Genomic DNA, 15,701 nt, shown 5'->3' with positions numbered 1-15,701 from the left:
AGACAGTGAAAGTGATTAAGTGCAGGGATAGGAAGAAAAGACCCTGCAAGATCCGGAGGCTTTCTCCAAAGCTGTGCTGCGACCATCTGTGCTGTGGCCTGGGGTCCAGATTGCTCAGTCTCTGTCTCTACCAAATTGTGTCAGCTGCTTAGCAAGGCCATAACCCTGAGCAAGACTCACCAGTTCCCATTGTCCACCCTGTGCCCTGAGATGCCTTACCTGCTCATGGTGCTCAATGCCCATGCTGATAGTATTCACCAGGATTGCGATCATGATCCCACGGTTGAAGTACTTGCTGTCCACAATCCCTCGAAGCTTGACCCTCACTTCTCTCCACATGTCGCTGCAGAGCTTCAGCCATCCATCTTCTTCTACCTCCTCCTCCTCCTTCTCCAGCGCTGAGACACCCCTGGTCCTCTCTGCTGCCCTCTCCCTCCTCTTCGCTGGCTCCTCCATCCTCCTGGTCTGAGTCAGCGCTATCCAGGACAGAGAGCCTTCGGGATGCTTCGTGCTCCCCCCTATGGCATCGGGGGCAGTTTGGTGGGATCGGAGGTTGCTGTCACAGCAATGGGCTGGACCAAGCCCTGAGAAGGGCAGTCAAGAGAGTTGTGCTGCTGGCAAAGCCCTGGGGAGATAAATAATCACACTTAAAGGAGAAGGCTTTGAAAAAGACATCGAAACTGGGCACCTGTTTGGCTTTTGGTCATTTAGAGAGGGTAACTGGGCTTTTAGATGTAAGGACGATTAAACACTGACACATCATCTCAAGGGCAGCAATAAAAGCCATTGCTGTTGGGGGCTTTACACTGGCTGTGTCACCAAAAGGCACGGTACTGTTCAGCTGCCAGTGATTGGGCTCAATGGGGGTTCACGTCCATCAGAGGAAGAACTGTTTTGTATGATGCAGGAATCACAGCTTGAGACTCAGTAGCTTGTGTTAAGTAGGAACTGAGGGAAAAACGATCACGAGGGCTGCTTTTGGTCTGAACTGCTACAAGTGGGGTCCAAGAACCCACATGCTGAGCTGAACTCTCTAAATTAGGGAAGCTACATTAGCAAAGCATCTCAGGAAGCCAGAAAAGATAGTGCAAGAATACTTCTTCCCGATAGTCCGTGCGCTCTGAATCAGAACAGACCCCCTGATTTCAGCAAGAAAACTAAGTTCATGTTCCTCAATCCTCCAGCTGGGCCTGAAAGATCAAATGGACACTGGGGGAATTAAGCAATTAATTCATTAACACAGTGCATGAAGCCTGCTTTTTTCCCAGCAAGTAAAGAAAATGAAAGACTGCATATGTAAGACCAGCTGAAGAAAAATCTGCCTTTTTGCTTGTTAATGGGAACATAACTCAGGAAAGGCATGGTCAGACAGTTAACACTAACTCTGTAAAGCCATTTTTACAGTACTTTTCAGGCCAGGAATCCAATTTAAATGGTATCTCATGTCTAATTTTACACAGCAGCATGTGGCCTCATCAAGAGAAATTGTCTCCATTGCCCTTACATATCAAACTGACTTCTTCAGTATTGTTCCCTTGGTTCAGGAGACATCCTACTGCAATTCTACTCCCTTTGCCTCTCTTGAGGTCCCACAGCAACTCAGTTTTGGAGGAGAGCTCTGAGGGACCTGCTGTGTCACCAAGTCAAATCCTTAGTCCCCCTCCATCATATCCCCCCGGGTACTTCTCTCTCTCAAACTCCTATACCAGAGCCTCTGAACAAACCTCAGCCAGTGCTTTTAATGTTAACCCATTATGGTATCTGGGTTTCAGACCTGGGTTTCCCATGTTTCCTTCCGGTCACCCCTGTTTCATTCCCACTCTTGCTGGTCATCCCCACCTGGCTGGCAGCCACGGGCCTATGTTCAATGGCCAATGTTAATTCTAATGCTGTGTTTTGCAGGCACAGGCCCTTCGGCAAGCTGGCACATGGAGATGCTCCCAGTTAGTCTCACATTTCCACTATCAGCCTTTCCAGCTTCACCCACACAATCCTTACTGTAGTGCCTCTGTTTTTTCCTGTTCATGCCTAGCTTGGCATCACTCGGCTCCACGTGGCCCTGGCGCCGGCTCTGTATGCTGTTGTACAGCCCGAGGGTGCGGCGTTTGGCTTTGCGCACGATGTGGCAGATGTATTGGAAGATCTCCTCATAGCAGTCTCCTGGCTCCATGTAGCTGGCGACAGTGCTGGAGGAGAGGTACCGGGCCCTCTGCTCCTGCATCAGCTGGTGCTCTCGCTGCTTGGTCTCAGAGAACTGCGTGGCGATGACCACCAGGCACAGGTTAATCATGAAGAAGGAGCCCACCTAGTAGCAAAGAAGAAGCAGGAACAATCAGTGTCAGCATGAGGAAGAACATGTGGGAGGGGGAATGAAAAAGAAGAATCGAAGATTCTTCTTCGAAGAAGGGGTTGGAAGGGACCTTCAAAGATCATCCAGTCCAAGCCCCCTGCAATAAGCAGGGACATTTTCAACTAGATCAGGCTGCTCAGAGCCCCATCGAGCCTGGCCTTGAATGTCTCCAGGGATGGGGCATCTACCACCTCTCTGGGCAACCTGCTACAGTATTTTACCAGGGAAAGTGACAGGAGGCAGACAGAGGAATGGGAACCAATCTGTGTATGGAGGTGAGATTTCAGAGCAAGCCAGGCCTGGATCAGCTTTGTTTTGAGAACTCGTTCAATGTCATTTCCATGCAGAATTTAGAGCTCTGAACTGAAATTCAGGAAACACAAGCCCTACTTTTAGCTCTTTTGGCAGGCTTTGGACCTTTAGTATGTCATTTAGAAGCTGCTTGCAAAGGTTTTGATGAAAAACGGACTTTTTCTTTCCGTCTCCTTTGTGTTGAGCAGAAGGCGGGAGACAGACGACTAGTTTGGTAGTTTGGCTGCTTTCTCCTCTGCTTGCTTTTTTGTACTGTCATTTATGATTTTCAGCTCTTGGAGGACATGTCTGCATTCTCAGAGCATTTTATTTATTTCTACCATTTACACCTAAATTCACCATAGAGGGAGATGGCACTTTCTGAAATGAATGGGCTCTTGAAATCAAAGCGGAGTTTACAAAAACTAATTACTTTGAGCAGGACACTAAATAGTCTGGTAAAACAGTGCTCTCCTGCTCATTTTCTGTTCTTCTGATTCTTCTGACACTAGACATATTATCTTAGCTCTTATTTTACTTGTCCTCTAGTCTAGGTAGGATTTCCACTTTGAATACAAAAACAACCACAACTCACTCCCCCAATTTCTTAGAAACACTTCTCCATACAGAAGCCAAAAAGTCTACCAGGCTTATTTTACACCTTTGTATGTTCCCTTTAAGCCTCCTTTGCCTCAGTTTTCCTATCTGTAAAACAGAGCAAATATTTCTTGGTGCTAAGAGATCTGGAGGTAAAAATCTCACTCTCAGTGTCAAATATTATGGAATTACAGATGAATCTCCACTAGGAGATCTACTCATTACACTTAGAATAAAACCTGGGTTTCAATGTGATGAGAATTTCTTATGTTAAAGTGCTGGTAACTACATTCAAAATCCTTCTCAAAAGCTATGACGCCTGGATTGGCGCCTACTCCCCGTAGAGCTGTAAGTGGTGATCCAGCCTTGATAAAACGCAGAGTCTGATCTCTGAAGAAGGACCACACACCTGCTCCGCTCTGAAAAGGACCTTGCAGGGCAGCCCCAGGGAGCAGAGGAAGCACCAGCTCAAGATTTCTGCCTCCCCTGCACCAGGGAGCATCCCTGCTAAGGGATGTCCTTGTACCATCTTCCTCCTGTACAAAACCACACAGGACTCAGTCTCACTTCCCTGTCTCTTCTTTCCAAGCAAACAGCTCTGACACAGAGCTGGATCCAGTCTTGCCTTTATCTTCACGCATGTGTCCTTCACATAACCCTTCCAGCAAGCAAAGGTGGTGATAACCTGAGCCTTACCCTTGTGTGTGGAAAAGGCAGAGGTTCTTTCAGCAAGTACCCCAGCTTGTTCTACCTATCCAAGCAGCCTTCCCCTCCGTTCACACCCTTGCCACTCCTCCACCAGCATGTCCCCTTGGTTGTCCCTTTCTCTTGCACACAGGTGCCCAACAGCTCTGTCTGGAGGCTCATTACAGTGGCTCTCAGTACTTCAAAGGAGAGATGTCTCTACTAGCATCTGAATAAGCCTTTGAAACATGAAGCCCTTCCCAAACAGATTCCACATAAGGACAATAAACCATTGCAAAATAAAGGGTTTACATTTTTTTTTTACTCCTCCTCTCAGCACCCTTCAAAGCTGCTCTAATTCTGTTTCCCTTCATCACTGAACCCTTCTCTTTCCTCTCCTCCTGCTCATATTTCATTCTATTTTCCCTTTAGCTTCTGCATGTGGCCTTGAAAATTAAAATGATGCCCTGTATGGATTCTTTCACCTTCCCCTATGATTTTCCCTAGTCCATGATGTCTTGCATGTTTTTACTGATGAAAGTATGACTGGGAATCCAAACTCTTCTCTGATGCACTCTCCTGCCCTCCTCCTCCTCAGCGCCACACAACACTCGCACAATCTTGCCCATTCTGTTACCTCTCTCAGCTTGCCCTGAGTGAGGCAGGGTTGGGAGCTGGACGCCAGCTGTGCACTCATTTTTGGAATGCTAATTGTGACACTGCCCAGTACACTTTGCAACTTTCAACAACTCCACAAACAACAAGCAATTAAGACTTGCAACACCTTCTCTCTAGGCTACATACAGAGGAGCTGGGGGCAACAAGCTGCCCTCAGCTGGGGTTGGATCTGGAGTGGGGTTGAGGTTTCACATCATCAAGCCCAGTCCTTACAGGCACTATTTGCTGTGATCTCCCACCAAATGACCAAAAAGGGGAGGAGTGAGAGGAGTGGATATGACAACTAATCCCCAATCCTTAAACCCCTTAGCTAGGAACATCAAACACAAAACAAATGAGCTTGTTTAATCCTTAAGACGACAGGCAAGTGCATAAACTCAAAGGCTCTGCCACGCTTGACAGTGCCTCCCAGCTAGCAGGACAGGAAGGGTCCCAGATGGCTTGTAATTGAGTGATCCATCTCAGCTAGCTGAGCGAGGAGACCAAAAGTGTCTGTCATGGAGTCAAAGCAAGCATCCAGTAGAGGCAGAAAGAGACTATTGATTCAGAGCCCCAACACAGAAGTCCCATTCAGCCCTGAGGCTAAGCTGTACTTTAGTTAAGCAGATACTGGCCTTGTCCAGCCCAAGGTTCAATTCCTGTCTCTGCGATATCTAATAAAATCTGACTAGTGCTGGAGATGCTGACTTACTTGCCCATTGTTTTTATTGCTTACGCCTGGATATCCAGCTTGTCTTCTGCAGCCCACATACGTAAGCACAGAGCACTTCAAGGAGGCCACTGAGTGCTGCAAGGTGGATACCAGCGTAGGAGTTCAGAAGAGCCTTCTCTAGTCCAGAAGCCACACCAGTGGCCAAGTAGCTGGAGAGGTGACAAAGAAATTACTGGTCTTCAAGCAGGAAGACCTAAATGAAACACCGACTCAAGAGGTGAAAGCAGTCCTTTCTTCACATCACCTCCCTGATCTCTGGCAGAAGGGGAAGCTATTTACAATTTGCTGAATACATAAAATGCTTTTACCGGGTCGTTCTGCAAGGCCACCCTGAATCTGAGTCCCAACCATGCTGGGAATATATCCAGGTGGTGGAGCCTTCTTCCTGCCAGATGAGCAGTAGCAGGTAATGCCCTTATGTAGGTGTTTGAAGATATCTCTGTGAGAGAAGAAGTCATGGATGAAAGCACAGCTCTAAAGAAGAGGCTGCAGAGATCCAGTCCCAGAAGAGTAAGTTTGAGCCTAGGCAAGGACTTAGGTGGAAAAGCAAAAAGTCAGGGCTTGAACTCGACTTTCAGAGCAACCCTGCTTAGAAACCTAGGCATTTCAAGCATGGAGAAGGAGGGAAGAATAAAGGCTTCAAGGACTTTGCTTCATGAGACTTGAAGAGGGATCATTATTTCTGTAAGAAGACTCAGAGGGAAAATGAAAAGAAGTGAAAGCAAGTTCACACTGTGGTGTTGCTGTGTGCTGCAAAAGATGCATTAGACATGCAAAGAAGGTAACAGAAAGGCTAAATGCTTTCTTGGTGTAACTCCACCAAAGGTAAAGGAAATACTCCATCTAGCATATGGCTCCTCTGTTCTGAGCAGTCCCTAGAGTAAGCTGAGGTTCATGTGCTCCTGTGTTTCATGGAAATAAACCTACAGGGCACCTGCAAATGAGGAGGGAGTGTCTAGAAATGTCAATGACACTCCACAGTAAAATCTCACATAGAGTGTTTAATTGAGGGTTTTCAGTGCCTGCAAATTCAGAGACAAAGTTTGAATCACTGGGAATCCACATGAGGTGAGCCAGCACTAGAAGGATGCTCCTGCCTAGAAATGAAAAATAAGCTGACAGGCAGAATTTATGTAGTTTGGAGCAGCGGGTGAGGGGCAATTTTTGGAACTGGCCTGCAGGAGACAGGCATGATCACCCCAGTGGTAAACCATTGTCTCTGCACAGTCCTTCCCAGCTCTGGGAGAGATTGTGTCTGAAACAAGAAGTAAATTCTGTGCTGAATTGCACATTGCACAAATCTAGGGATCCTGGCCATGCTGCTCAAAATGAAAATGCATGGTGGGAGATCCGAACAAACTTTATGGGAAATAATTGTTTCCTGAACTTAAAAAGAAAAAAAAAAAAGCAGTGGATGTTCAGTTTGCCTTTGGGAACAGAGCTGGGGGGAATTCCACACCCATCCTGTGCAACCACACCTCTGCACTGTCTCCCCTTGGGGCTCTCCAACCTCAAAGTAAAATCAGCATTCTTTAAGGTGTATTTCACCTCTGCTGTCCTGGCTCATGCTTCAGCCCACAGGGAGTAGGTCATCTTTCTGTTTTTTTCTCCCCTTGTCTTTCCATTGTGATGGTAGAAGGCCAGAAGGGAGGGAGAAATCAAGGATACCATGAAGCTTTTTCATAAATTCTCTGACCTGAATGGACCAGTAGATTTTTTTTTATGCCATTCCCCATACGTACAGGCTGCAGAATTTCTCCCAGAAACTGGATTAAGGTTTGTTTGCTCTCAAGTCACTGCATGTCAATTTGAATTTAAACTAGATCCTGTGCCAGGTGATTTTATTAATGTTATTGGGTGACTGTTTCTAGAGATCTTATTTCTAAGAGGGCATGGCCACATAGGAGAAGTCGTAGGTCAAGAGCAGAGTCTAAGTCACGTCCATTTAGCAACCCATCTAAATGCATGGAGGCCTTGAAAATACACACTGAGGTCCTTACTTGCAAAGTGACTTAGAACTAAATTGCACCCACCATGTATGGATTTTATACTTCCCATATCCATCTTGTGCCTTTCCCTTCCACTCTCGACTTCAGTCCCCATGTAGGAAAACTGCAAGAGTCTTCATAAAAACAAAATCCTTCCTTGTTAGAAACAGAATATTCCCTCCAAGAAAATGCATTTACGTGTGGCAGTAAGTTCTCAAGACAGACGCATTTCTCTCTTTCCATCCCCACTACCAGTGATCTCACACAGACAGTTTATGTTGGACCACTGACACTTTCAGAGCAGCAGCTCCTTTTTGTTCATGTTGAAGAACTAATTCAGCATGACAGAACTTGAAACCAACAAAATCTGAACCCAAGACCCTGATTCTGAAAAATCCAGGTGCTTCCAAAAGCCATTAAACATGGCTCAAGAATGACTCTAGAGCTTAAAATGTACAGAGACCAAGTAGGAGGGCAGATGCAGAAATGGTTTTCTGTGTTTTTGGGCCTACTGCTTTGGGAAATTTACTTTGAGAGAAGATCTGTGGATGACAACATTATCCTACACTAGGTATATATATCTCTAGGAATCAATCCTGAGCATATTTTTTGAGTGAAAGAAAATAACTTTGCTGACAACTATGTGATCCTGCCACTCTCAGTGAAAATCAACTTGCTGGGTTCCTGAGATTCCTAGAAGAAATCCAGGTAAAGTAGTTTGCTTCCCTGATACCTGTGTTGAACTAACACCTGTTTTTTGTAGGCTCTTAGCTTGCAATGCTGACAGTCACCAAGTCTTATACTTACGATTATCAGCAAGATAAAGTAGATAAAATTGTAGAAGGAATGGGCATCCATCACATAGTACATGATCTCTACCCACCCTTCCAGTGTGATCACCTGCAAAGACAAACAACAACAAGAGAAACAAGAGGGCAGTAAGCTTCCAGAGTTCATTCCTCGGTGTATACAGGCAGATACTGGCAGGGCTGTTGAAACCCAAGGAAGGTGAGAAACAACAGTTTATTTCAAGGAGGCCAAATTTCCACTCCAGGAAATCAGCATGGTACTGCTTGGTGACACTGGCATACTGTCAAAGCCTGTGAGATCATACTAGCCCACAGCAGGACTATTTCATTAAAATAGTTCATTTCCCTGGATCGCAGCAGGGGAAAACCCGCAGCAGGTTCCTGTGCTGCTTGGACTGGACACTGCGCACAGCCGGCAAAAAATAAAAAAGGTACGGGTTTAGCTCCCATCTGCAATGCGTGCTGGGAATAAAAAAAATTACAAATAATAATAATAAAAAAAGAAAGGCTCTTTTGCTATCGTTAAGAGTATAGATCATTTCAGCAAGGGCCTGGAACAGCTCTATGCCCCTCCCCACCTTCAGGAACACCCTCCACGGTGGGAACTCTTTCTCTCTTGCCAGAGTAGTTACAAGGCCCTTTTCTCTCTGCAGCTGCATCACACCCTGCAGAAACCAGCATGGGATCACAAAAAGATTCAATTGGAAAAAAAGGAAAATAGCTTCAGCTTAGCCTTGTTAGGAGGCTAACTCGGCCTTACCTGAAATATCACGATCCAGGCATACCCGATATTGTCAAAGTTGATGGCACCCTTGTGCGGGTTGGCGTTGCCTGTACGGCACACGTTGTAGTACTGGTTCCAGTTGACACACATGCCACTGATGTTGAACTCTTGCCGGACTGAGTTGTAGTAATAATAATCATCCTTGTCCAAACAACATTCATGGCCCCGCTCCTTCAGTGGGGGTATCTCATGGCAGCCCATAATTCCATTGTCTCCTGACAGTGAGCAGATAAAGGGCATCTCGTCATCTTCCTCAGGCTGGTAATAAGGGGGCAGGACAATGTCACCTTGTCTGCAAGAGTAGAAAACCATAGTCATAAAGTTCCTGTAACAGACAGTTTCCCATCAGCAAAACTGGTGGAGCTGGGAGCTCCCATCCTGACACAGGGACTGCACTGGGTAAGGGATTTCCAGGTTTATTGCCTCAGGAGAAGGGAAGACATGGCTCCTGGAAAACAGGAAATTTCCAGGGTGAATCTCCAGTTTTCAGAGCTTTGCCTGTCATCATATCGCCCCAAGCCAAATTACACAATCTGCTTGCAAGGAGACAAAGAAAAGACGGAATGCAGAGATTTCCATTCTGATCACTCTCTCCATTAGCATCAGAGCTAAATCAGATGCAGTGATATTAAGGAAGTTCATCAGGCTTTACTGTGATGTGCTCATGTATGTAACCGTTGATGGACATGTTTTATAACATTTGGCAGTGAACCTTCTGTACTTCTAAGACAAAAAAAAATCCAGTTCATATATAATTAAGGTTGCAAAGCTAAGCCTTAAAATCAGGAAATGCAAAGCTGAAATTGACTTAACCTTAAACTTGACTCCTGCTTGACAGCTGGCATTATGGGTGCAATGTTTCATGACAAGTTCATGTGCTTTTTTCCAAATAATGCAAGCACCTTCCAAATGCATAAATAATTAAAATCATCTATGCTCGCCTCACTGGAGATGAGCTAATGATTAGGAAAATGAAAGGTGGAGAATTTAAAATTTTCAATCAGACTTTATCTGGTGCATTCACCACAGTGCTATAATACACAACTTTCACTTTGCATGAATACAGACTTTTTCACAAAGTGTTATTGGAAGAGAACAGGTGTTGATAAAAAAGACAAGATAGAAAGTGTCTGATTCTAAACTAAGTGGGACTAAACCACAAAGATCTGTCGTAACACATTCACATCACTGGTGAACTGGGTGTCTGCAGAATTCATTTCTCTAGTTATGGTCAGCCAAAGGTTTTCTAGTATCTGCCCCTTTGTAGGCTGTGGCCTCAATTCACTTCTCAGTTACGTCAACACTGCGTGGATCTAATTACACTCATTAAAGTAGCACTACTCCTGATTTACATAAAGGACAATCATCCTAAACATCTGTTTTTCCCCAAGGAATATATAAACACAGTAAATGGCTGCTTTAAGCAGCTCCTACTCTCCAGTCGCACTGTCATTCTGCAGACTGTATTTTCACACTTCTTTTTTTTCCAATTTGAGATAACCTAAAGCTTCAGAATTGTTTAATCAGTCTAAATTGATCTACAGCTTTAGATTTTTTAAGCAGTCTAAACTGATAGGATGCCTAGGATCAGTATACAGTTTTAAGAAGATGTTTTAAAGCCTGAGATCTGCTAAAGCCAGAAAATCAACAGGAGGAGCTGCGCTCTGGAACTGGTGCTCTGCTCCACAGAAGGATAATTGGAGAATTCATGACAGGCAGGAGCTTTTCCACCCCACTGCTTCCAGGGAGGAGAGAGCCGTGGTCTGCAGGCTCCCCCCGACTTCCCTAAAATAAACCTCAGATACCTGTAATAAACCCCTGTGTGGCTCCAGGCTGTCTTTGCCAGAACTGTGCCCACGTTTCCTCATGGGGTTTTTTGTCCCATTCAAGCAGCTGTTCTTTGCTTTCAGGTGCTTTCACTTCTACTAACCCATCTGTGGGATGCCTCTCCAAATAGCCCTCCATCCCTGCCCCACGGCAGATCCCACATGCAATTCTGTTCCTGAAGTTTCCTGATAATTGCCCAATATGCCTTCAAAGCCTCTGGAGGTAATACACTACTGTCCAAACAGTGACCTCAGCTCCACCTGGGAGGTGCTGAAGATGTCCCTGGAATGATCAGGCAGCGCTATGGCTTTCTGTAAGACTCCTCTGGTTGTTGTTTTGTGAAGAGGGAGCAAGTTCAGGAGAAAGACAGCATGGATAGTGTTTTCAGAGTTTCAACTCTTTCTGAGAGTTGGAGCAGCATTTTGAATCCCTGGGCACGGCTGGAGGAGGCAGCTAAGTTAACCTGTGCCTTGGCCAAATCCAAATGAGCCCAGGCATCTGTGGAGCGTGAAGACAGACTAAAACCAAGCTGCCTTTGCCCTCTTCTCCCTTTCCACTACAAGCCACGGCCAGCACTCTGCACGCTGTCACCCTACAGCCATTTGAAGTAAGTGATACACAGAAAACCAGGCAGCAGAAGACAAGAGAGCAGGGCAAGATAAATGTCCCTGGAAGAAAGGAGGAGACATCGTCTCACAGGCACTCACATTGTGAAGTTCTCCTCCATGAAGCAGCGGTTGCGGAGCAGCCCAGCCCACAGCTGCACCCCGATGATGCCGAAGATGAAGAAGACAAAGAAGCAGAGAAGAAGAACATTCCCCAGCATGGGCAAGGTGTCCAGGAGCAAGTTCACAAGGATGCGCATGCCTGCAGGAGGAGAAGAGAACCAGAAGGAGCAAGTGTGGGATGGAGGGAAAGAGAAAGAGAGAGGGAAAAAAAGAAGGGAAGGAGAAGGAAAGGAAAATTTAGGACACACACACACACATGCACACAAAAAAAAGTGCCACATAAAGATAGAAGTAGAGCGTCAGAAATTAATTACTGCCTGAAGCAAGCTAGATTTATGATTGTTGCTCTTCTTTGTCCTGACCTCTACTGAAAGGCAGCCAGCAGAGCTGCTGTGATGCCGTGATCTCTTAACCCTAGGTCTTCATCTGCAGGAGTGAGAAGAAAAGGGAAGGAGACTATTGGTACCATCAGCTATCTGACTGACATCCCTTCTTCCCCCTTCCCTGCAGAAGGGCAATGGAGTGACAACTCCATCCCAAAGGTGCACGGCAGATCAACAGCCCCATCCTCAGACAGCTCAGACTGAAGGTCATCCCAGTTCAACAGCTGCATGCTGCAACCTGTAAGAATTGCACCAACAGACCAAGGCCAGCCTGCCTAGTGGGATGAACCTCTCCAGCACACATAAACTGGCATACATTAGTTTTCTCAATATCAGTATGATGACATCAGTATCATCAGGGGACAATCATGGAGACCACACTCTCCGCTCTTGGCTAGTCCTCCCTCCCCAACAGGGCTGGACCACACAAATAGCAGGCACAGCCCAAAATGCTGTTGGCACAGTACCTCTGGACAGTGCAAAAATGTTTTCAAACACCTTTTAAAAAAATTTTTAATTACCTAATGAAATACTTCTGTGGTTTTATTTCTCTGCCAGCTCTTCAGCTCACACAGCCACAAGTGGGGGTAAAGACAGGCTTGTTTCTCTATGGAGCTAATGAATTTCTGTCCTCTCTAGGGATGGCAAAAATCTAGAAACCCTTCTGAGCATCACTGTAGCACTTTTACCCCTGTGCACACCTCTTGCAGTTGTCTCTCCTCGCCTCCACAAAGGTCCTTCTCCTTGGGGGGTCCAGGGAGTTCCTTCAGTGAAGATGTTCCATGTAGGCCAGCAAATAATTAGCTAATTAGGTATTTATAACCAGTTCATTACTTCAGATGGCAGTGGAAGGGGGAAGAGGAGGGGAAGATAAGATTAGGATTCTCTGACAGCCCTTTGAGGCACAAGTTAATCCCTCTTGTGTGCCCAGCGTCAAGTAATTAGCCACACGATGCTGCGCTTTACGCTCTATCTCTATTCCCTGAGCTGCTCACAGCGTGGAGAGGGGAGGGAAGTGCAGCTGTGGGGAGAGGGAGAAGAGTGCCTGGTGTGGGACACCGGACTGGTTTAGCTCAGGAGGGAATGTTTTGGGGAGAGACAGGAATGGGAGAGAGACAACTGGTATTTGCAGGTAGGTGATGTGTAGGAAGAAGGTGCTTCATGATGGCTACACAGGATAATGAAGGACAAAGAAAGATGGCATTAGCTCTAAGGCCAGGCTGTTGAGCAGCAGCTACGCCCTGCTTGCCTGACTCCCCAGCTGTATCACTAGTCGCCAGTTTTCAGACAGAACATCAGTAACTCAGCAGTGCAGGGACGCAGCTGCAGCCACTCGCTGGGGATCACGGACATGCCATGAGTCACCGATAGCTTCCTGCTCTGTCACGGCATCAATCCCAACAGCAGAGCCACAGTGCCCTGCTCCTGTCGCTGTGACCTGCCAGGTCCCAGAGCAACACTCTGCACAACATTCCAGCTTTAAGGCCGCGCAGCCTCGCTGCAGAGCAGCGTGTTCCTGGCATTAATGCTGCTTCACAGCACCAGCTCGGCACTTCCCATAAGCTGCCCTGGTCAGTACAGCAGGGAGAACCCAGGGACACGGGAAGCTGTGCCAGCAATGCTGCAAGAGGGGGTGATGTTTTTCAGACCAATTGATCTGCCAAAACATTACCTCCATCTCAGAGCAGAGTTAACGGGAAGAATGAGACTGCCCTTACACTGAAATGCAGAACAGACAGAACACACATTCCCACCAGAATTGTTACAGACAACACACTTGTTGGGTCAGAATTTGCAAAAATTGATTTTGTCCATGTTCCAAGAGAAGACAAGTGATTTGCAAAACTTGCCTGCCTTTTCCTTGGAAACATGCTGCCTGCCTATACGTTCTCCATCCTGGCTCTCAGAGGGGCTATGATAGTACAGGACTGTGCTACCAACAGCTTCAGGATCACAGCAGTTGCACTCATGCTAGGCCCTCTGGGGTATCAGGGCCCATAACCCAAGAACCGTCAAGTGGCCCCATGCTGGGCAGGTAGCCACAGCACTTGGTGTCTTTTCCACATCACAAAGAATTTCAGCATTGGTGGGTTCCATTTCTAAGTCCAAATGAATCCCAATTTTTATTTTTTAAAAATCCCTCAGTTGAACAGAGACATCCTTCTTTACCCATTGATGCTGATTGTGGATATGAGATTGGCTCTTCCAAAAACAACAACGCTGAAGGAATACCCATGCAAACATCAATTGCAATTCTCCTGTGGGCCAACCATCTCTAAAAGAAAACCATCACTTCACTTTGTGCAGAGCCTCTTCTGCTTCCTGCCCTAAATTGCAAAGCAACTGCTCTGGGAACACATTTCTCAACAGTTTTCCAACAAATGGACATCCTCTGCTGAGTCTACCCAGTTCGTGGAGATAGTTCAACCACTACTTCCACGTGAATGAAAGGCACAGTGTAAATGCAAGCTCAGTACCTTTGTTCTCTCCATTATCAGCCTCCCCTGCTGTCTGTGCTGTGCTGCCTGCAATAGTCATGCCAGAGTTCTGAGCTCCATCCTCCGCTATGGCATTTAGGCAGTGACTCTCCTGCACCTCTGCCAGCCCCCAGGGGCACTTTGTGGGGGAAGCCCCTGCAGCCCCCCCGTCTCCTCCTGAGCTGGCAGTCGTGTGGGTCTGCTCGTGGCTGGGGCTTTGCAGTCCCCTAGACCCAGGAAGGGACAGGCTGATCCAGAAGCCACACTAGGGCACCTGCTACAGGCCTCCAAAGACAGACCGTCACTGCCAAGTGTCTGAACACTTTCACAGGCAGGAGAGGTTGAGCCCTGTTCAGGCAGGACTTACAGAGCAGTGTGTTACAGAGTCCACATTGGGACCAGGTTCCTCAAGCACTCATGAGGTTTTGGGGAAGAGGGAGAAAGGCTGAAAAGCCTAAGGATGGAGGGTGATGATTTCCTGCAGACCTTGGTGTCTGAGATAACAACATCTCTAAAGCAGCTACAGGGCAATGGAAATGGGCAGAAGGCATATACGTCAGTGCAGCTTTGGGAGCATCCTGCCCTGGAGAACTGGGATGCCTCTCTTTTCCAAGGGGCTTTTACCAGGCAAGTCCCCATCCACAGCAACACAGATGCATCTTACATTATAACTTTTGGAAGGTGCTGGAAAGCCTGTTCTTTGGCAAAATCCCGCTGCTGCCTCCTTCCTACCTTCCACTGCCTCTTTCTGCTCCTCTGCCCCTTTACTGTTCTTGCTGTGCCTACATCTCCTCTCTGCCTCTTCACTGCTCCATAGTGTACCTGGTCACCCTCCCCATCGCTGCCTTTCCCCAAATCCCTCTTTGTCCTTTACCACTGGCAGAGCGCAAGCCATGCTGGCTCACAGCAAGGAGGGAATATGAAAAGGACAATGACCTTTTCTGAAGCAGCCTTTGAAAAAAAAGGAGACATTTTTTGAGAAGAGAAAGGAAGAGGGGCCGGGCAGACTGGAGGAAAAGCAGGGAGAGGGAGCATTGATGAAGCAACATTCAGCAACCAAACAGGCTCCCAGGGCATCAAATATGAAAAGGTTTTGCTCTTCAAGAGAAAGAAAAGCTAGAAACATGAAATATTCATGAGCGCCAGGTGTGGGCTCTGAAACACCTTTTCTCTTCCCCGCTCACCCTCAACAAGACCAGAAGAAAGGAGGAAACTAAATGGCACCAACTGTGGGCACCCAAGGAAGGATCCTCACAAAATGATGTTCAGATAATACTTCCCTGCTGCTCACCCACACCCTTAGGCAAGGGGTGGGGACGGGTGCTGGATTAGACCTTGCTGGCAGGGCTGCTCGTGGTGAGATACCCTGCAGGAACAAAGCCATGTGCACAAC

The 15,701-nt window shown here is 46.8% G+C and overlaps 1 protein-coding gene across 1 annotated transcript in view; it reads right to left on the bottom strand.

Moving 5' to 3' along the window:
* Positions 1-15,701, bottom strand: part of CACNA1I (calcium voltage-gated channel subunit alpha1 I) — a 155,994-nt gene that overhangs the window by 41,063 nt on the left and 99,230 nt on the right. The window contains 7 exon segments of the mRNA XM_082071182.1: positions 220-409; positions 411-538; positions 540-625; positions 1,999-2,305; positions 8,108-8,200; positions 8,870-9,185; positions 11,428-11,587. Of these exon segments, the coding sequence (XP_081927308.1) occupies positions 220-409; positions 411-538; positions 540-625; positions 1,999-2,305; positions 8,108-8,200; positions 8,870-9,185; positions 11,428-11,587 (1,280 nt within the window).

This window comes from Streptopelia decaocto (assembly GCF_964273445.1).
Source record: "Streptopelia decaocto genome assembly, chromosome: 1".
Classification (NCBI taxonomy): Eukaryota; Metazoa; Chordata; class Aves; order Columbiformes; family Columbidae; genus Streptopelia; species Streptopelia decaocto.
Note: the sequence above shows the minus strand (reverse complement) of the source record. Positions and strands in the feature narration are given on the sequence as shown.